A 20,622-nucleotide genomic window follows, 5' to 3' on the forward strand; every position below is an offset into this window, starting at 1 on the left:
CCATGGCAATGAGGTGTTCCCCCAAGTCCTGTGCTCGGCTGGGCCATCTCTCCTGAGGCTGTAGTGAATGCCTCTGCTTGCTCCTGCTGATGACAACCACACATCATATATCTCCATATATCACAGTGTAGAGCTCTTGTCTTCTGATTCTTGTAGTTCTCAGCTGCATCATCCTTAACCCCACCCAGCTCAGACCCCATGGTGCATTGCAGGTGTCCCAGCATATTAATAAAGCCGTCCCTTGTGATTCAGGCCAGGCATCCACGTGGGCTGTGGGCCACTAAGGGCAGCATGGTGCTTTCTCCCTCACCATGGCACCCAGTGCCTCAGACATGCCTGGTATTGGGATAGTGCAGGAGGCTGGCAGGACAGGGCACTGACTGGTTCGGGGCTGAGCAAAGGGACTTTATTAGAGAGGCCAGGGAAACATATTTACATGGGCCACATGGGGGCATTAAATGAAGCAGGGCAGGGAAGGTGGTCCTGGCTTAGACGAGTTCCACCTTGGCATTGGGATACACGGCCACCACATCGTAGCCCTCGGGTGGCTTGACCCGTGCCTTGGCGTGGTTCTCGCAGTAGAGTCGCTCATCCAGGAAGAAGTAACCGCGCTGCTTGAGGTTCAGGCCACAGTCACAGCACATGAAACACTCTGGATGGTAGAGCTTATCCCGTGCCTTGACGATGGTGCCCCTGATGGGAGAAACGGAGAGGATAGCACTGGATGACTGACAGTTCTCCAGCAAGCTCCTGTCCAGGGCCCTGGAAAGGTGGGGTGGCAGTGGGGCCAGTAGAGCAGGTACTCACACAATCCCGTGGCTGCAGCGTGTGCACTCGGGCAGCCCTTGTAGGCCACTCAGGGGAGTGCCCAACTTGCTGGCTGTAGGTTTGAGGTTCCGGGGCCCACCAGGCCCAGGCCGCTCCCCTGAAACCCAGATGGCAGGTGGCATGAGCCCAGTGGGAAAGGTCAGAACTACATTTTTTGCAGGGTGTTGCTTTGGAGGCCATTTGAACCAAGACTGGGGAGTGGACGTGGGGTGGGGGGCAGTGACAGGGTTGGAGCGGGAATCAGAAGGCAAGGGTGCAGTTAAGGTGTGGGAATGAGCTGTGGAGATCCAGGAGGGGCAGACTGCTGGGAAGGGTGCATAGCTGGGAAATTCAGGGTAAGTCCAGGGCGTGGAGGCTGAGTTCAGGCCACCTCAGGGAGTGGGAAGGCAGGTAGGGTGAGGCGTCAGGAGTCTTACCACCCTCGCCAGCTTCTAGCATGCCCTGCAAGTAGCGGAAGGAGCCTGACTGCTTGGGTTCTGTAGCGGTTGGCTCGGCTGGCTCCCGTAGCATCCGGTAGACCTCTGAGCCCAGGTCGACTCTGCAGTCCCGGTTCCTGTGGAGGCCTCTGGCTGGGTCAGCACTAGGAAAGAGGAGGAGACAAATGAGGGCCAGGTTGCAATTTCAGCCTTGGCTCTGATGGCTTGGGGGACTAGGGAGGTTTTATGAGTCAGAATACAACCATCTGAGACCCAAGGATTAAGTGTCAGGTCAGGATAGGCCATGTGAGATTTGAGGGACCAGAGATTAGGATGAGATCTGGGTGTGGCTTCAAAGGCCAAGTCCCCACATTACCTGGGGGGTGGAGACACATGCAGTGAGCTCATCTGGGCTGGCAGGGTGACCTCATTGCTGCTGCCATTATGAGGGACTGGAAGGTGAGGTGGCTGTCCATACGAGGAACCCAGGCCTGGTCGGCTATCTTCTGGTCCAATCCCGGTGGCTGAGGGCCGCCTGCTGGTCACTGGACTGCCATCCTGTGAGAGTTAGGCCTAAGGTACTGGGAGACCCTGTGGTATCTGGCCATTCCTCATTCACCACCCCTCACCACCATCCTTTATGTTAGGCCTTGGGGGATGTTGGCATCACTGGGCTATGGTGCCCAGCCAGGAAAGGGGTCTGTGGGAAAGAGTTGAGCCTGAACCAGGTTCATCCACCACAAAAATGAGAAATGCCTGTTGAAAGTCAGACATAAATATCTGAGTGCCTGACTAAACCCAGGCTCATGGGCCCTATGGTGGTTCTGGCCACCAGTGCCTGTGAGGGACTATGTTGGGGCAGGCCTAGTCCAAGAAACTTTTAAGACCAATGTGGCTGCAGCAGTGTGTGGCTTCCTGGAAGAGATATCCTGGTGGAGTGTTCCCACCTGCCAGAACTGTGCTGGGTACCAGAGGCACCCATGGCTGGAAACATAAAAATTAACTCCTTTCCTATATCCAGGAGTGGCCCTCGATCGCTGTATGTCTAAGACCCTTTAAAGGGCAGTCTGAGGCTCTCCAGAGTGCTGTCATGAGGTCAGCCTGCCCCATTTCCCACTTTCCAGGCCACAAAAAATATCCTTCTTTAGGCACAGCAGATGAAGGACAGAGGCTGGGCAGAGCTCAAGGCTCCCTACCTCACTCCCCAGTGTCCACTGCAGAAACAGTTGGGGGACGAGTGCTCTGAGCATGTCCCCTGAGCCATAAAGAAAGGGCAGTATGTCTGTGGCATAGGTCTGAAGAGTCCAGGGCTGCTGTCCTTGGCTTGCAGTCATGTAACTATACCCATAGCAGTGTGAACGGGGGCATGTACACTTGTGCTCTTACAAGTACATTAAAGACATACTTGTGCATAAGGACGGTGCATACCCACCAGCCAGTCTACCTACATACACCTAATCACACAATGATATCATATATTTGGAGCCAGCTCTGGTCACCCTGGGGAAGGCCACGGTGGCTCCTGTGGCTGAAACTGGGCTGGCAGCCAAAGCAGCCTGATTTTAGGGTGAGGTTCAAGTCCAGACCATGGGTTAGGTCTCAGCCTCAGCCTGGAAGATAACAGGTAAACCTCTCTGATCTGCTGTGTGGACAGGGAGTCTGAGGAGGGTGGGATGGGAAGGAGCCTGCTGGGACTCAGTCACCCTATAGAATCAGGCACAGTGGAATTTGCAGGTCTCTGCCCTGACTGCCCCTGATTTTGCAAGGGGGTGCTTGGGAAGTGGGTGGATGTGTGCAGGTCTTCCCATTTACCCCTGCAACAGAAAAAAGGGAGTCTTGCTGCCCAGGTGGGCTCCTGTCAATGTAGCAGAAGCAGCAGCAACAGTGAGACCCCATCAGAAAAGCCCTGGAGAAACCTGAGCACTCTCACAAATGTGTCTGGGGTAGGCAGGCAAGCAGGACAGGCTTCTAATGGGGACCAGATGGGCTGTGGTGGGTGGGGGTAGGGCCGGGCCGCTGGGAGGAGGCTTCAGTGGGAAGGGGGAGTGGGAGTCGGAGGAACCAGAAGCTGGGAGGATGGAGGCCCTCATACTCCACCCAGCAGGGTCTGGGAGTCTGTTGCAGGGTCATCAGAGCTACTGCCCCTCCCACGGCCACCCATGCAGCAGCCTCTGTAGAACTGAACTCAGTGGTATACTCGGCTTTTATTTGAGTCTCAGCTCTATCACTAATGTGGCGAATCACTTCACCTCTCTGAACCTCAGTTTCTTCATTATGAACCGAGGTCTCTATGTTATAGGGAAATTATCTACAAAGCACTTAGCACGGTTCCTGGCACGGTTCCTGGCTGAACGGCTCTCACAGGAACTCCTGAGCCTTCATTCCCAGATCTGCCCTCTCCATGTGGTGGTGCACCTCATACCATATGCACCCCAGCTCTGAGCACCAGCTGACCGACCACTGATTCACTTGTTGAAGCCTCAGTGGATTTCTTTGGCAGAATGGGAATAACTACCTGCTTGCTCACCAGCTCCCACATGACCAGCATCAGAGTCTGGGATATACAACTTGGATGGAGGTGAATGCTGAGTGCAGAAGTATGTAGCAGCATTTCCTGCAGCCACGTTCCTGCTATCTGATGGGCTGGAGAGGACAGGCTGGATGTGCGAGCACCGTCTGCTCTGCCTACCTTGCGTCTACCCATTTCTAGGTTCTCAGTTTAAATTCTGTCCCCTCCATGAATCCTTTCCTTGTCACTACCTTTCTTTGACCCTGGCCAAGTGTCTCTTGTATTCCCACATAGGGTCTGAGAAGAGGAGGGTCTTCTATGGCCCTACAGGAACGTGGGCCTGAAGCTCAATGGCCCTGTCCCATTTCACTGGGGAAAGCATGCCAGGGGTACCTTGGGCGGGTCCTGGTGGCTAACGGTGGCTGTAGCTTCTTATTCCACTGATGGCTCCAGCTAGCCCCATCCCCCATAGGCAAAGGGTGGGAGCAGCTTGGGGACAATGAGCCCTGTGTCTGTGATGGTGAGGACACATCCCTGCGAAGGCGGGGTAGGAGTGTTTTTGTCACCAACCATGGAGTCCATGACCTTTTAAGTACAAAAGGGGGGCAGCAGCTGATGGGCTGCCCTGTTGCTTATGGAAAATCCCTCCCCCTCTAGCCTGAGCGCTGCCAGCCTGGTCTCTGAAAGAGTCAGCGAGGAAGGACTGAACACATCTGAGCTCCACATTCCATAGTTCAGGCCTCTTTCTCTGTCCATCTTGGCACAGCTGCATCAGAAGGAAATTGGGCCTTGCACATACTCTAGGGGTGTCAACTATGCTGCTCCCTTCTGCCTGGCCCATGTCAAGCCTGGCTGATTCTATGCCAACTCTGCCTTCTATGCCAAATCTACTCTGCTTACCACTACCCCTAGGGCTTCGAGTCCATTGGGGCTAGGGGGTAAAACTCCTGAGACACAGATGTGGCTTTGAATTCCTGCAAGAACAGTTGAGGCCCTGGACTGAGGAACCCAAGAGCCTCCCTGTAGCCTTGCTCTATCACCTCATCCCTTGCCTCTGCCCTCCCACCTGCCCCCTCTTAGACCCTTCTGTTCTCTGAACCTGTGCTGCACGATCTCACTCCTGGGCCTTTGTATGTGCTTCCTGAGCACACTTCCTCTCTCCATACCCTTTTGCCCATTTTATTTTTCCCAGGCTTCCAGGTCTGGGCTTGGATACCTCTCCTCCAGGAAGCCCTCTTTGACCCCTGGCTGAGTCACGTGTCCACTCTGGGCTCCTTTGGCACCTAGCTTTCCCTATCCCGGGACTTATAAGTGTCTCTCTGCCAGAATGGGCACTCTGTGGTTGGGATAAACATCTGGCCTAAGGGATACTGGCTAAGGTAAGGGATGAGGCAAATGTAGAGCAACGTGGGGATTGTTGGTGAGGGAGGGGTGGGAGTGGAATCCTTCCTCTGGTTGGGTGAAGCCTCCTCTTTGTGCATTGATCTCTCTTTTTTTTTTTTCCCATATGGAGAAAGAGGACAAAAGCAGGCCTAGGAGTCTGTGGCCCCACATGCTGGGTCTCATGGTTCTAGCTACATCTCAGATCAGCCAAGTCTCCCCCTTTCCCTCCAGAGATGCCCGGTTGGCTCTAGATACCTCCATCTTGCTCAGTTGGCTCCCTTCATGCCCATGGAAAGACAAGGCCCTAGAGCAGCCTGGATCCTTCACTGTCCCTGAGGAAGTGCCATGAGCTGTGATTTCTGTCCTACACAAAAAGGTGCTTGGGCAGACAGACGTGCAGCATGTGTGTAGTTATAATCACAGGATGGCCAAGAGGGAACTTCAGCTTGGACAGGGTACCCAAGGGTAGGATGAGCTAAAGGAGTGTCTTATGGCCTGTGATCACTCCACAGCTTGAGGCTAGACCACCCCACCACAGACCCGCAGCCCTCTGCCAAGCCTGTTGACTTCTACCTAATATGGAACCACTGGGTACCATAGTGAATTCCAGCTGGGTGGATGGAAAGAAACCCTGAGCCAAGGCCTAGCCCAGCCCCTGCCCATCATAGGAAACTTTGCCCATGCTCCGGATTGCCTGGAATAAACACAGAGCCCCCAGGAGGTGCTCACGATCTGAGGAATATGGGATGGGGTATGGGCATGGCTGAGAGGAACTTGCTTTCGTTTTTGTCCTGGGCATCTGAGGGCCATGATGAGGACAGCCAGTGCAGGGGAACCTGTAGACCACTTCTAGCTCCTCTGCCCTGGGCTCTCTCTGAGCCAGGCCAGGTCAGGCAGCGTACATACCTGGGCCTCAGGGTCGATGTGGATCCTGTGTGCCTGAGCCTTGCTGTCATCAGGGGAACTGGGCCAACTTCTGCTCTCAGGCCTGTAACAGGAATCAGGATGGTCAATATCTGCCTAACAAGCCTAGGAACAGGACCAAGAGGTGCTGTGCTCTGGGCCATCACCATCCAGAACTAGGCCTGTGGCCTGCAGGGAGAAAAATGCTACCCCAGCACCTTCCCCTGCACCACAGAGGTATTTGTTCCGGCAAGGAACCAAAAACCTAGATCTGCCACTTTCCTGGAGCAAGGCTGTATACTCTCTTTCCTACCAGCTGCCTGGCCTCTCGGGTATAGTCCTGGAGAGACTGAAGCAGAGGCTCTGTAGCTTCCCCCCATCTTCTAACCTCTTTGTGGCCCACAGAAACTCCACTCAAGAGGCTCAGCTGTGGCAGGGAAGCCAGGCCTCACACGTGGACTAGCTAGGAGCCCATCCACTCATCCCTTGGCTCTCTATCCATAAGCCTCTGGCTGGGGCTGGGGTCAGCTCTTGGGAAAGCAAAGGAGAGGCTCAGAGGGGTGCGCCTTCCCTCCTGCTGCTGCCGCCGGCAGAGTCATCACTGATGTCTGCCCAGCCCAGATGGGAAACAGGCCATTAGGAAATTCCTGCTTCGCCATAGAAACCAAAAGCCAAACACCACTCAGGAGGGAGAAAAACATCGTAAACCTGCCATAAGCAGGGCAGGCAGGCCTTGAGGCTGCGGGCCGGGGGCCCAGCCCTGCCGCTCAGTAGCTCTGTGAGGAGCAGGCCAGGAGGATGCAAAGGCCTGGGCAGGCAGGAGGGTGTGAAGTGAGGCTCTAGAGACTAAAGGGAAATAATGTCCCCCAACCAAGAGGACTCCAACTGGCCGAGGAGCTCAATTCTGCCTCTCCCTTTGTCAGCTGCGGGATTTACCAGTCTGTCTGTAGCTGCAGGCCACACGGACTCTGTACTTTCTCACCTCTGCCTCTTCCCTGGCTCTTTGCAGGCTACCTCTCTAACCCACAGCCTTCTGGAGGCCCTTGGTATCAAGACTGTGCCATCCCAGGGCAACAATCCCTTCCCCACAACCTCTGTCTCTAGTCCCCTTAGCTAGGCTCCCAAGTGAGTGCACCAACTCACAGCTCTAACTGTGATTTCTACCTGCTCAGAACTCTGCATGGACATCTTGTGTTGCTATGGTTATTTGGCTTTATATTTCCCTCAAGTGCTGCCCAGAAGGGCAGTACAAGCCTTACGGTCTAAAGGTCAGAGGGCACAATTGCCCAGAGCCATGAGGGTGGCCCAAGGCATGAGATAAGAATGAAGGGCTTAATCTAATCATGATTAGCCCCCATCCCAGGCCTCCATTTCACATAGGGTAGGTGGCTCCCTGTGCCCATCTGTAAATCAAAAACAAGACTGACTGACAGGACAGAAGTTGATGCTAGAAAGATTCTGGAACTATAGAACCTAGCCAAGAAGTGTGGGTTAGCTCAGATTGTTGGATGCCTGGCTTTGGCACCAGACAAAATAAGCCTAGCAGAGAAGCCGGGCCTTTCCTATGAGTTTTACTCTGTGGGAAGTGAGGGGTGTGGGATTACAGCCCTGTATACATGGAGAACAGTAGGGAAGCTGGTCTGGGTAGAAACCCAGGAGTGGGAATTCAGAGTTGCTCATTCCAGCCAGCTCATCAGGCTGATCCTCTGCAAAGCCCATGTTGCAGGTGGAAGGGGTCTTTGGGAACCAAACATAAGACCCAGGCATAGGTCCTGGCATAGGAGACAGGATAGTAAACAGAGTCAGAGGGCCTTGCAGGTGGGAAGGTATCCAGGAGAAGGAATGTTGGGCCAGAGGGTCAGCAGGGCCCCATATCTTGATCCCCCAGATTCTGTATGTGTGAAGGATGGAGACAGGAGCTGGAAGGCTAGACTTGGGTTTTCACTCTGACTGAGCAGGCCTGGTACCTCATCACCCAGATCATAAGAAATCCCCATTTTAGAGGGGAGGAAGTTCAGGGCTCAGAGAATAAAGTTCTGCTACAGGACAACATGGTTCTCAAGTGCAGAGTGGCACTGGAACTCATCTCTGTGACCAGGAGAATATTCTCCCTGTCCCATGGCCAAATGGCATTCTGAGACTGCAATGCTCACAGCTCAACAGGTCAGTGGACCCCTGGGCTCCTTCCATGACTGGTTTGGAACAAATGAGCATGAAAGGAAGGAAGGAAGGGGGACCTCCACCCGGCCACTCTCCCCTGACATCATTCTCTCTGGGAATCTCCTGACTCAGGCTGCTTATGAGCCTCCCCAACTCCACTACCACCAGGGCTGCCCTTGTTCACTACAGAAGCAGAGCCGGAGGTGAGTCAGGGCCCAGGAACCCAGCCAAGTGGGGAGGCCTCAGAGGCTGCTTGTGGGCAAAGCAGTGCTGACATTTCCCCCAACCAGCCGCCCCTCAGTCTGGCAGAGGGTGATGAACGTGATCCTATTTTATGGGAAAGGAAACCCAGGCTCGTGAAGGTTATCTGGGTACCTAAGGTCCCAGAGTCTGACTTAGGATCAGGTCTGCTGAACTTCCAGGCTGGGATGTCCTTGCCATGTGCCAGGTAGAATGTACAAGGTCTCAGACTTGCAGCTGAGTTCACTGAGGGCCAAGGGCACAGTCAGGGGGTCCTAACCCCAACCTGGCTCTGGTTACAGGCCAGGTACAAATAGAGGTTACCTCATAAACCTTCTCACCATGTTTAAAGGCTCTGAGCCAATGGATTACCTCCCGCCCGGCCAGCTGTAAGGCATGGTTAGCCGTGTTGTGGTTTGGGGAAGTTTCTCCCACACACTTCCATAGGGGGTCGTGGAAAGTCCCTGTTAGCAGTGAACGTGGCAGAGCTGAGCAATTATGTCTGTCTTCTCTGGATCCAGGCAGGGATGGGGAAATTGCATTTAGCAAAGATTAGGATGATTGCCTGGTGGAGCTGACTAAAGACCCAGGACCTGAGCAAGGCAAAGGGACTGGACCTTTCATCCTACCATAGGTGGAGCTTGATGACCTCCTAGGTTCCTCTTCATGATGGGCTTCACAGCATTACACATAATTCATGGCAGTAAGCTTGTTCCAAATTTAACTAGAGCAGAGGCATGGGCCACGGTGCATATAGTTTAGGGAGGGCAGCTTGGCTGACAATCAAGTAGAAGAATCTTCAGGAATGAGGTCAAATTTGCTTTTCCACTACCTTTCTGGGTGACTTTAAGCAACTTCTAACTTTTCTGACTCAGTTGTCTTATCTGTAAAATGGGGCTTACATTAAAGTTATCCTTATAAGGTAGATTTGCAGGTAAATGAGTTATTGCGCACAAAACTACTTTTAAGTAGTTATCAAACTGGTCACTCAGGGTAGGAGAAATGACAGGTGTAAATGTTCCAGAGATGACTCAAGCTCTTATATCTGCTGCCTACATCTGCCATAAGTGTCTAGCCTTGAGTTGAAAGGAGCTTCTTTGGTCCTAAAGCTCCCCACAGCTTAAACAGTGCCCTCCAGGCTCCTGTGAAAGTACTACCTTCTAGGATTAGAGGCTGGGTGCCTTGGAGTGGAGGCAGAGAAGCCACATTGAGGCCCAACTCCAGCCTGACACTGGCCGCCCATAACTGCCCCTACTCACTCCTCCCAACCTTCTGGCCCACCCTACCCTTTGTGTACCTGCTCACAGAGAGTGTGAGGTGATCGTGACAGCCTTTGATGCGGTTCTGTGCCTCCAGGTGTGTCATGAGCTCTGTGCTTTCACCATTGATGGCCTGGATCAGGTCTCCTGGGCACAGATCCGCCAGTGCAGCCTTGCTACCAGCATGGACCTGTGGGCAGACAAGCCAGATGGTTGGCACAGTCATGTGTGGCCTTTCACTCTGGACCTCAGAACCTGGCCAGTGTGGCCTCATGGCCATGACCCAGGGGTGGGAAAACCAAGAGGTTGTGTGGCCTTCTTGCAGCCTCCGGTTTTAAAAACCTCGACTCCAGCACCTGGAGGCCAGGTAGGGAGTGAAGGTTTATAAGAAGGATTTCATCTGACCTGGGAAAAGTGGGATGCCACTTTTCCAACTTGCATATGTACCCAACGATAAGCAAAAGACACACAGGGACACATATGCTCACAGATACATACAGAGCATGGACATGTCACAAATGCTCCACACAGACAGGGTCCCACTCAGCCAGACTGCATAGCAACTCTTTGACCCGACTTGCTTGATCTTCCCTGTCCCCCTACTATGCATTCACTTCCTCTCCACCATCCTCCAAGCCCATCTGAATGCATGCAGGGCACTCACAGGCACCAGCCAGGGCCCATCTCCAGGCTTCCACAAATGCTGTTCCCTCTGCTGCAACACTCTTTTCTTTGACTCCCAAACCCTACATACTAGCTTCCTTCTTCTCCTTTAGGTCTCAGAATAGAGGGCACTTTTCTGGGAATAACCTGCGTGTCCCCATTACCACTTCCCCCCTCACATTGTTCATGTTAGTATGGGGAAGAGAAGTTCAGACCAGGGCCCTTCAGTTCCACTGGTCAGCCTGCATTCTGCAGTCACAATCCCACATCCAGTTTCCCGTGTAGGACGTCTCAGTGTCACCACTGACCCCACACAGGGTCAAGCAGTGTTCACATTTGGAGACTCCTACAATGATGGTCATCTGATGAAAACCACATGAGGAGCAGGTAGGGACAGACTCACAGAGAGACCTGAGTGAGCAACCGAGAGGAATTCAAGGAACAGGAAGTCTTCACACTGTCTTGTCCCAACACAGCCCTTGGAAACAGACTGGCAGCCCCTCATTTTCAAGCCTTTCCAGCCAGTGCCTCGCTGGGCACAAGAGCTCCATGACCTTGTCATATTAGTCAGGGTGGGAGCTTCTGGAAGCCCAGCCAGGCTCAGCTCAGCTAGTTCTCAGTAGCAAGTGGACAAAGCTGAGTGCTGGCAGCTCCTTGGCTTGCAGCCTAGTGTGGGCACTGCCCAAGCTGACCTGCCCTGAAATAGGCTGCTTCAAAGAACATTCCTCTTCTGAAGCAGAACCCTCAGCCCACCATTAATGTTCACTTGAAGAGCCCGGGCACCTGCACGATCCTGTCCTCCCATGGCAGGTGCCCAGGACACCATCCTGTTCTCTTCTCAGGGTCCTGCTCTTTGTCAGGGCCTGGGCTCAGCAATTTACCCATAACTAAACGACCTCTCATTCACTGGTGCAGCAGAGGCTGTTCTCATTCCTATTTACAGATGAAGAAAGAGGAATTTGGAGCAGGGACACCTTGCTCCAACCCCCCTCTGGAGAGGAGTCTTCTTCCTCAGGGGGTGGTTAGCTACAAGATGACTCAGCCAGCACAAGGGGTGCATTCAGGCCCCTGTAGGCAGAGGAAGTTCTTGAAAGCAGGGGTGGCTGGGATGCAGCCAGCTCTGTTGAGCCAGGGAAGTTCTGGTCAGAGAGGGCATGAGGCTAGGAAACCGTGACTCTCCCAGCCGTCTTTACACACATTGTCTCATTAGTTTTCAAGGCAAGCCCATTTCCCAGATGAGGAAACTGAGGTCCAGAGAAGTATAGAGAAACACTTAATTGATAAATGGCCAAGTCAGCATTCTAATCCAGGTAAACTGATTCCAAATCCAAAACTATATTCTGAACCACTGTGTTTTACTACAAAAAGGGAGGGAGGGGTAAGAGTGTCCAAGGAGAGAAATGGTGTTCCAAGTAGGAGGAACAACATGTATAATGGCTCCACAAGGAGAGAAAGAAGGAGGCTTGTGTGGCTGGAGCATCATTAGTGAGGAGAGAGTGAAAGAGATGAAGTCAGAGAAGAGGCAGGGACCAGAATTTGCAAGGCTTTGTAGGCCCAGATGAGAAGCTGACAATTTTAAGTGGTTGGGAACTATGGAGGGTTCTAAGCAGGGAAGGACAGAATTGAATCCAGCTTGATCTCTCTAGCTGCTACACACAGGATAACAGAAAGAAGGGAAAACAGGAATAGTGAGGTCAGATGGGAGGTTCAGACATGAATTAGCCCCCTCACCTATGACGGCTACATTCTGTCCCTGCCCCACCCAGCCCAGATACTGTGTTAGGCTGGGAGCTATAGAGGGCCATATGGTCCCATATAGCCACAGCAAGCTCCAGACAGGCCTAGATTCCCGTTCCTACTAGGCTTCTCTGGTTACATTACCTGACTCTCTCCATGCCACAGTGTCCCCATCTACAGTGTGAGTCCAGAGGTAGTCCTTACTTCTAAGGGCTGTTGTGAGGACAATGTGAGACAATCAGGGCATGTGAAACTTCCACTGCAGGCTGGGCATATGGTGGGGCTCATTCCAGGGACTGGTTGCTGGGGAGGTGCTGGTACCAACACCCATTGGGTGGGGCCTGACACACTGCAGATGCTCTGGAAAGGCCAGCAATCATTATGGTTTGTGGGGAAGAAGCCCTACATAATGTTCTTGGGGATCCCCAAGGCTTCCTGGGCCAAGACTGCAAGCCTCCAGACCTGCCAGGCAGTCAGCTTCCTCCCTATAACCCTACATGAAGTTGTTCATTCCTACTTTTTGTTCTGGGTGAGGGAGGTCTAGAAGCTCAGGAAGGGCTGGATCTTGAGCCCCCTTGGTGAGGACACGCCCACACATCATCAGTCCCTGTAGAATTGCCCCCAAGGTACCTACTAGGCAAGCTGTGGCCTGTGCCTCCCCAGTCCTGTAAATCTTCCCAGATCCCACCCAAACCCAGGCTCAGTCATCCTGGCTCCTTGGGCCTCAGCTGCTGCTGTGTGACTTGGGGGACATGGAGGGCGGGGGCTCTTACTGGCAAACCCCTCTTCCAGACTGCCTGCCTGCCTGCCAGGGGCCTGCATCCTGATCAGCGCCAAACAAGGCCGCTGCTGCTGCTGCTGCTGTGACGTGTGGAGGCCTTTCCTCGGCGGGCAGGCAGCCGCGTGGGCAACAGATGTCTCAGCTCCCTGCCGCCTGCGGCCGTCAGCAGCCGCCACTGAGCTTGTCAGCAGCCTCACACCCAGGGTGCCTGGCCTGTTGGCCGGCCTAGCACCCCATCAGCCCTCCCCTGTGGACACACAGCATGATCTACACAGGCAGACATAGACACAACAGCGCGCGCGCGCGCGCACACACACACACACACACACACACACACACACACACACAGGATCTCTCAGGGAAATGGGAGATGAAAGGCTCCTGGAAGTGTTGAAGGCCCACCTCACTCAGCCTCAGGGACCTGGCAGTGAGGACAGACGTGGGAAGCCTCCTAGGACAGCTGGTCCTGCCTGTCACCCTGGCCCCCAGAAACAGGATTCCACGATTCCATGCTCCACCAGTGTCCATCCCCTTCCAAGAACTGGAAAGAAGTCTGTGAAACTGGGCCCAGCCCTCAGGGCAAGAGAAGGCAAAAGGGTGGGTGAAGGTGGATCTTGGTTCCCCTCTCACAAGTCCCCAAAGACCAGCAGCCTCTGTGGGGGCAAGGAATGCCCTCAGATGATCCCAGGTCCATCCTGTTCCCTCCAGAGTAGGAGCCACCAATGACTCAGTCCTCTCTTCCGCCCCCACCCCTAACCAGGGAACCTGGGCTAGGACCCTTTGTCTCCTGGGCACCCCCTGCCACAGAACTCAAGTCTATTCCTCTGTCCTCAGATCAGCCATCTCCCCACAGTTGTGCCTCCATCTTTTCCTCCTCTGTCCCAAGTCCAGGTCAAGACATGGCTCTGGGAACCTTGAGGACGGGGGCTGAGGCTGGCTTGACCACTGGCTTTGTGTTGTCTTTTAAGGAGTAGTTCTCACATCCTCATAGTCAAATCTGCCTTTTTTCCTGGAAGCCAAAAAAATTCCTCCTGGTCACTTCCCTCTAGGGTGACTGGAGGTCACAAAAGAGACACTGCCTAAAGATCAGAGTGGGGAAGTGGATGAACTTTTCTTAAAGAAGACCTCAGACCTCCTTGGGGTCACCCAGTTCATCTGGCAGAGGCCCTTGACAGGGGAAGGGGGGGACCTACAGTCGCTTCACTCAAAGCTCCAGGCAGGTTTAGGTCGAACTGGGGAGTTTCTGGGCCTCTGTGGATCCAGGTTCCTGGCTCTTGTCTGCGGGAAGGCCCCGATCCTCAGTGACTACTCCTCAAGGACAGCAGCGTGGAGGAGGCTGGTGTGTGAACTTTGGGGGAATCTCCCCTCCACCCGGTGAGCAGGCCCAGCGGGAAGGGGGGTGGGGCGGCGCTGCCCCGCCTGGAAGCTGCCTCTACCTCGTGCGGGTCACCCGGGTCAACCCTCAGCTTTCAAGTCTCGGACACGTCGGGGATCCGGGTCCCGGATGGGGGACCGCGAGACTGGGGCTCCGATCCGGGGCCGCCCCGCTGCCCCGGGGGCCGTGGGACTCACCCGCGAGATGGTGAGGGGCGCGCTGAAGTCCCGGCCGCCCACCAGGCGGAAGCCCCAGGGAGAAGGGCCGCGCAGGGTCACCGAGTGGGGCATCGCGGGCCGGAGCCGCAGCCGGAGCTGGAGCCGGACACCGAGGAGCCGCCGCCTGGCCGCCGCCGCCGCCTGCCTGGCCGCCGCGCCCCGCCCCCGGCCCGCCCGCCCGTACCCCCTCCGCCCGGCCCCCGCCCCCGCTCCCCGCGCGCCCGGATTGGCCCCGCGGCAGCCGACCCTCCCACTTCGGGGGGCTCGGGGGACGCGCCCCTCAGTCTCAGCAGCCACAGCCCCGCGCCCCCACCCGCTTCTCAGAGACCCCCGGAGTGGGACGGCCCCGACGTCCCGGATCCCGTCTGGGCCTGGGATCTGCGCACCGCAGACCCGAGCCCGGCTGCGGAAGCTCGGGCACAGACCCTTTGAAGTCGCTTCTACGGGGCGGAGCGGCGCCCCAGCTAGGAGGGGAATGGGGGGCGGGGGGCGGCCCAGATGGGGGATGGGGCAGAGCCTTGATCAAACCTCTTCAAAGGTCCTGGCAAGCAAACCTGCAAACCCATCTCAGTGTGTGAGGAGCCCTCTGAACACAGAGCACTGATCTAGGAACCCTGGACCTGAGCAGACCTGGCTGGGGACACAGAGCCGGCAGCGCGTCTCTATAGAGGTGGAAATATAAAGGCACCCAATCTAGTTTGGGGATCCCAGGAAGGCTGCGTGGAGAAGGTGACCTCTGACTTGAGTCAGAGAAGAAAGGTGCTCTGTGTTTCCAGGTGTCCCTGCTTCCTTTAGAACATTAGGATTGTCTCTTGCTGCCAGTTCCTTCCAGGCTGTCTGCACAGCTCCCTCTCTTCCTCCTTTGCAAGGAGCCTTGTTCCTTCAGGCTTCCAGGGAAAGGAGAATGGCTGGAGTGGTGACTATGGGACTATATGCAGCCTTTCACTTGGAGACCTCTCTCTCCAAGTGCTTCTTCCCATTCCCATCATGTCCTCCAGGGATGTCCTTGAACAGCCTCTGCAGGTGCCATGGTTTGGCTAGAGCCCTGCCTACCTCTCTTTGGGCACCTCAGTCTGGCACCAGACATTAGCTTCTCCAGACCATGAGGAAGCCCCTAATTTAGCTAATATTCTTGACAACCCTGTATACCCTCTTAGCTAAACTTTAGGAAGAGCTATTCTCCAGATGCTCACAGGTGGAGCAAGATGGGTCCACCAGATCTCAAACACCCCATCCCTTCCAAGAAGGAGGACTGCTTGAGATGTACAAATCTAGGGCAGTCCAAGGAAGGGGAGCCCTCCAGGGTGGAATGTGGATGCCTCTCTGGGAGGCATGGTTCTGCTACCTGAACTGCTGGAAAGAAACAACATGAATGGTGTGTGTGGCAGTGGTGCATATTTGGGGGTATGTAGTATATATGTGGGAGTAAGGATCCACAAAGCACCAGCCACTGGGCTTTCAACACTGTGTGGTGAAGAAAGGTTTTTGCTCAATGCCATGCTGACTTGGGTCCCCTATAGACAGAGGCAGAAGGGTCAGGACTTACACTCCATTAAATGGGATGGAATGGAGGAACTATCACTTCTCATTGGTTGTCCCTAGGGTTGAGTGTAGAGCATGGTCCCTGATAGAGGGGATCCTCAAGTCTGTGGGAGTTTCCACCTAATACACCTCATTCTGGAATCCCTTCTCAGATATTGCTTGCTTCTCCCAATTTAGACATCCCTAGGGCCTGCCACCTGCCTGCCCCCTATCCTGAACTTCCCTCATTATCTATTTACTTTTCTCTAGGGGAGGGGGGAGTGTGACACCTTTTCCAGAAAGGGTACTCCTAAATATGACTATCCTGACTCTTAGGTCTCTGAGCAACATAATCTATCTCCAAAGGCTTCTCTCACAGAGTTAGAGATGGAGGGGGTTGGGGAGAAGCAGTGATCTAGAATCTGGTACCTAAACTTTCCTATCTCATTGTGCAGTGTCTGAGCACCTTGGAGTGATACAGGATGTCCAGGTATGTGCCCATCATCCTTGAGTTTTTTTGTTTTTGGTACTGGGGGTTGAACCCAGGGGCAATTTATCATTGAACTACATCCCTAGCCCCTTTTTTTTTTTTTTTTATTTTGAGACAGGACCTCACTAAGTTGCTTAGGGACTCACTAAATTGCTAAGGCTGGCCTCAAATTTGTAATCTTCCTGCCTCAGTCTCTTGAGTTGCTGGGTTTACATTCATATGCCATTGTGTCTGGCTGCATGGGTGCTTGACTTCCTTGACTTAGGAGAACATCAGAGGCCTACTTCTGACCAGTGCCCTCCCAGAGGAGAGAGGCGCCGGCCAAGCTGTGTTCCTGGATGCTGGGAATAGTCCTTCTTAGGAACCACACTGGGCCCACTTCTGAGGTGCTCTGAGTTGGGGACAGCAAGTCAAATAAGCTTCAGGCCCTATGGCTCCTCATATTTTTTCTCCAAAACTGTCTCTGGGAAGCCCCTAGGATTTCCTTTCATCCTTGAATGGTCTTGGTCTTGAGGGATTGCGATGTTGCTGAGTCCACATTGTGTTGGGGGTACCAAGTCAAGGGCAGCCAGAGGAACTGCGAGCCCTGGTTAAAGGGATGGCCCATCATGCCTCACTTCTGTCATGACCTTCATGTATTTTCTGCACACCCCACCTGGCATCTCTGCCCATTTCATGCCTCTTCATTCCTTCAATAAATGTGTATTGAATGTTCTCCATATGCCTAGACATGTACCTGCACAGGGAAGGAGTAAAGGCATCTATGAGGTCAGGGGCTCTGTCTATCTTATTTATTTATGTTTTCCCAGCACCCAGCAGAGAACTTGGCATTTAACATTGCTATTAAAAACATTATAACTGTTATGGGAATTATTATCTTAGCCCAACCCTTGGTCACGATTCAGAGAGAGGCAGGGAGGGAATGAGGGTGCTTAGGTGGGTGAAGACTTGTGCTCCAGCTCTTTGAGACCTCACTTAGTGGTCTTGTCCTTTAGGGAGCCTCAAAAGGCTCAGGGCATGATGCCCAAGCCCTTTGTTTGTGGCCAGGTCTATCCAAGGTCAGAAAAACTACAATGCTCTTTCCTTGATAGGCAGGCAGGGCTGGCAAGCTCCAATAGAAGCAGACACCCTTGGGAGATGCCCTTGGGTTTGAGCTTAGGGAGAGGGGGAGGAGGGAAAGGGGTGGGACAGGAAAATCCTCAGGCTGAGGGCTAGACCAACTTGGGCTGTCCAGGGTTGGATGCAGCCTTGGGTGCGGTTGGAGTGAAGCTGAGAGGGCAACCCACACTTAAGGGACCTTCCTGTGAAGGCCAAAGAGTTCAGATGCTGACCTATTCCACCCCAGCCCAGTGGCCACAAGTCTGTGGGTGGAATCATTCCATTCAGATTTTTTTTTTTTTTTTTTAGTTGTAGATAGACACAGGACCTTTATTTAATTAATTTATTTTTATGTGGTGCTGAGGATCCAATCTGGTGCCTCACATGTGCTAGGCAAGCACTCTACCACTGAGCTACAACCCTAGCCCCTGAGTCTATTCCATTCAGATTCAAGTCTTGGAGCCAATACATCTATCCTTCAAGTCTTAGTCCCCTTCCCCCAGCCAAAAGCCTGGATTCCAATGAGATTTGCATCCTTCATGGGGAGTGCCCTCTTCTTGGAGTGCCCAGTCCATGGTACTGACCACCCCAGGGGTCCGAGAGTAGCCAGAGGAGAGATCTTAACCAGCCCACACTTCACTGTGGCCTGCCTCACTCAGCTCCTGGTCTCATGATCTCTGTCCATCCCAGGATATGCTATCCCAGAGGCCTGCTGGTGAAGGTCAGGGGTTGGCGAGTCAAGGGCAGAGAGGGCCCACCTGGATGAGGTGGAGATGTTTGAGCCTCCACAGTATGAGAGGGCCCACCTAGATGCGGGGAGATGTTTGAGCCTCCTTCTGGATTACAACAGTTGATAGGGAGCCAAGGCAGACCTTATGCAGGTTTGGAGATTCTGTAAGGGGTCGAGGCAACCAGAAGCAGGAGTACCAGGCAACATCCAAAAATGGTCCAGATGGCACAGTCTGTAGTGGTGGGGGAAAGCTGATGCCTCTTGGGAGGACAAGACTGTGTCAAGGAGGCAGCAAGCTCACCTTTAAGTTGTCTGGCTCAACAAACACACGGAAGAGGGAATGTCTGAGACAAAGGAGTTTCCTCACTCTGGTTTTGTGGACAAACACTTAATTAAATGCCTGTCGTGTGTCTGGACACGGTCAACTAGACTTGGTGGGGGGTAGGGGTGGCATCTTTCTGAGGGCTGAGATGCTGGAGGCTCTGAAGGGAGCCAGTCTCCCAGGATCCAAACAGGAACAAAGCTGATTCTGCCAACTGGGGCCTAGTTACTGGCTCTGAGCCAGATTCCAGGGCAGATACAAAAGCCAACGCAATTCTCTTCAGGAAACTGAGCCTGGAGGCGGGGTGAGTGACCGCCCCAAGTTCACACGATTTTAAGAGGTAGATCTGGGGCTTAGATCCTGTGTGTGTACCTTTGTGCCATGCTAATTGTGCACCAGGGACTAAATGTGCCTCAGCCATACCTCAGTGCCCAGCAGCACCCCTGTCAGACCTGCTCTGTCTCTGCTTTCACAGAGAAAACCAGTCTGCTCTGGGATCCAACAAAGGGACTGTCAGGTGGCAGGGCGGGGACAGGTTTACCCAGCTGAGCCCAGGGAGGCCCTGGCCCTGAGGCCTGGGAGTAGAAGGGTGTTGGAAGGAGTGGCTTCATGCAGCAGGGAGGCAGTAGACAGGTGGGAGAGCCAGAGGTGGCTTAGCTCAGCCCAGACAAGGAGGTGACAGAACAGGCTGCTGGCAGTGGCAGTAAGGCCCATGTAATGGAGTGTTGTGCAACTGAGGCCTCAGGAAAATAGCTTGCAAAAGGACCACAGCCTCTCCCCTGCCTCAAGGAGACCCCTGTCCTTTCATCCTCCCACTTCTCATTCAGGCCAAAGGGTGCAGGCAGTCTGCCCAAGATCACCCAGCTTCCCTCAGCATCTAATGTTTCAAATCTACCTATAAACCCTGGATAGAGGCCCAACCCAGCAGTTTATAGTTTTGCCACTTCCCCTTGCAATGGGAGGCTTCCCTCAGCCCAGCCATGGCTTGCCTCTGTGAGGAGAAGGTACATCCTTTTACAAATCAGTTCCTCTAGGCAGAGCAGCAGAAGGATTGGGGAGTGCTGGGATATGTGCTCATTCTGTGCCCTGGATGTTCTTGGCCTTGACCTGATCATCACCATTTCCAGAAGAAAGTAAGGGTTCAGGATCCCTCTCAGGGGAGAGAGCAAGAGAGAGATGAGTCTCTCCCCTGCCTCAAGAAGAGAGACACTGCTATGAAGCACCAAGAGGGCTAGGATGACGAAGAGGACTCCTGCCACTGCTGTAGCCCTTCCCAGTGCACACATCTACAGACACACTCAACAGTGGCCTGTCCAGGACAGTCTGGGCTCAGGCATGGGTACCCTTCCTCCTCCTCCTCTTTCTGATCACTAGAACTTACCACTAGGTCTACTCCGATGGCTAGAGAAGTCCTGCTGTCAGTAAAATAAAATGGAAGAATGCAAAAAGAGGGTTTCAAGAGTTATGGAACCTGTTATTTATACCTTGTTCCTTTGTTCATTTATTCAACAGATGGTAGTGAGATCCTTGTGTGTTCTGGCACTGTTTTAGACCGGAATGTGGAACAATAGACTCTTTTTCTTTTTTTGGTGGCACTGGGGATTGAGCCCAGGGGTGCTCTACCACTGAGCTACATGCCTGGCCCCCTTTTAAAAATTTTTATTTGAGACAGGTTCTCATTAAATTGCCCAAGCTGATCTTGAACTTTCAATCCTCTTGTCTCATCCTCCAGAGTTATTGATATTGCAGGCATGTGCCACTCACTGATCCAGGCACAATTAAATCTTTGTGATGCACATCCAAAATGTATTGCCTCATTTGGAAATAACTTTGAAGAGTTAAATATTCAGACTCCTGGCTTTTATTCTCAGGAGGGACCCCCACGTTCCCCACTGTCTATGATTTTCTCATTGGTATAGATCAGGCCTCTGTTCCCTGCTACTGAAGAGTTATGGGAACTGTGAAATAGGTTGGCAGGAGTAGTGAAGT

The 20,622-nt window shown here is 53.6% G+C and overlaps 1 protein-coding gene across 3 annotated transcripts; it reads right to left on the bottom strand.

Moving 5' to 3' along the window:
- Positions 1-384: 384 nt before the first annotated feature.
- Pdlim4 (PDZ and LIM domain 4) lies at positions 385-14,626 on the bottom strand. 3 transcript variants are annotated; one of them, XM_040272777.2, is made up of 8 exons: positions 14,452-14,593; positions 13,282-13,420; positions 9,737-9,888; positions 6,043-6,124; positions 1,621-1,802; positions 1,245-1,408; positions 808-925; positions 385-693 (listed from the first exon to the last, which is right to left on the bottom strand). In XM_040272777.2, exons 2-8 carry the CDS (start codon positions 13,405-13,407, stop codon positions 489-491), a joined length of 1,029 nt encoding a protein of 342 aa, XP_040128711.1. In that variant the 5' UTR covers positions 13,408-13,420; positions 14,452-14,593; the 3' UTR covers positions 385-488. The 3 variants fall into 3 exon arrangements, with proteins under 3 accessions (XP_040128711.1, XP_005335839.1, XP_021589269.1); XM_005335782.3 differs by lacking the exon at positions 13,282-13,420 and having other exon boundaries at positions 14,452-14,626; XM_021733594.2 differs by lacking the exons at positions 808-925; positions 13,282-13,420 and having other exon boundaries at positions 14,452-14,626.
- Positions 14,627-20,622: the final 5,996 nt, after the last annotated feature.

The sequence above is a fragment of the Ictidomys tridecemlineatus genome, chromosome 1 (genome assembly GCF_052094955.1).
Source record: "Ictidomys tridecemlineatus isolate mIctTri1 chromosome 1, mIctTri1.hap1, whole genome shotgun sequence".
Lineage (NCBI taxonomy): Eukaryota > Metazoa > Chordata > Mammalia > Rodentia > Sciuridae > Ictidomys > Ictidomys tridecemlineatus.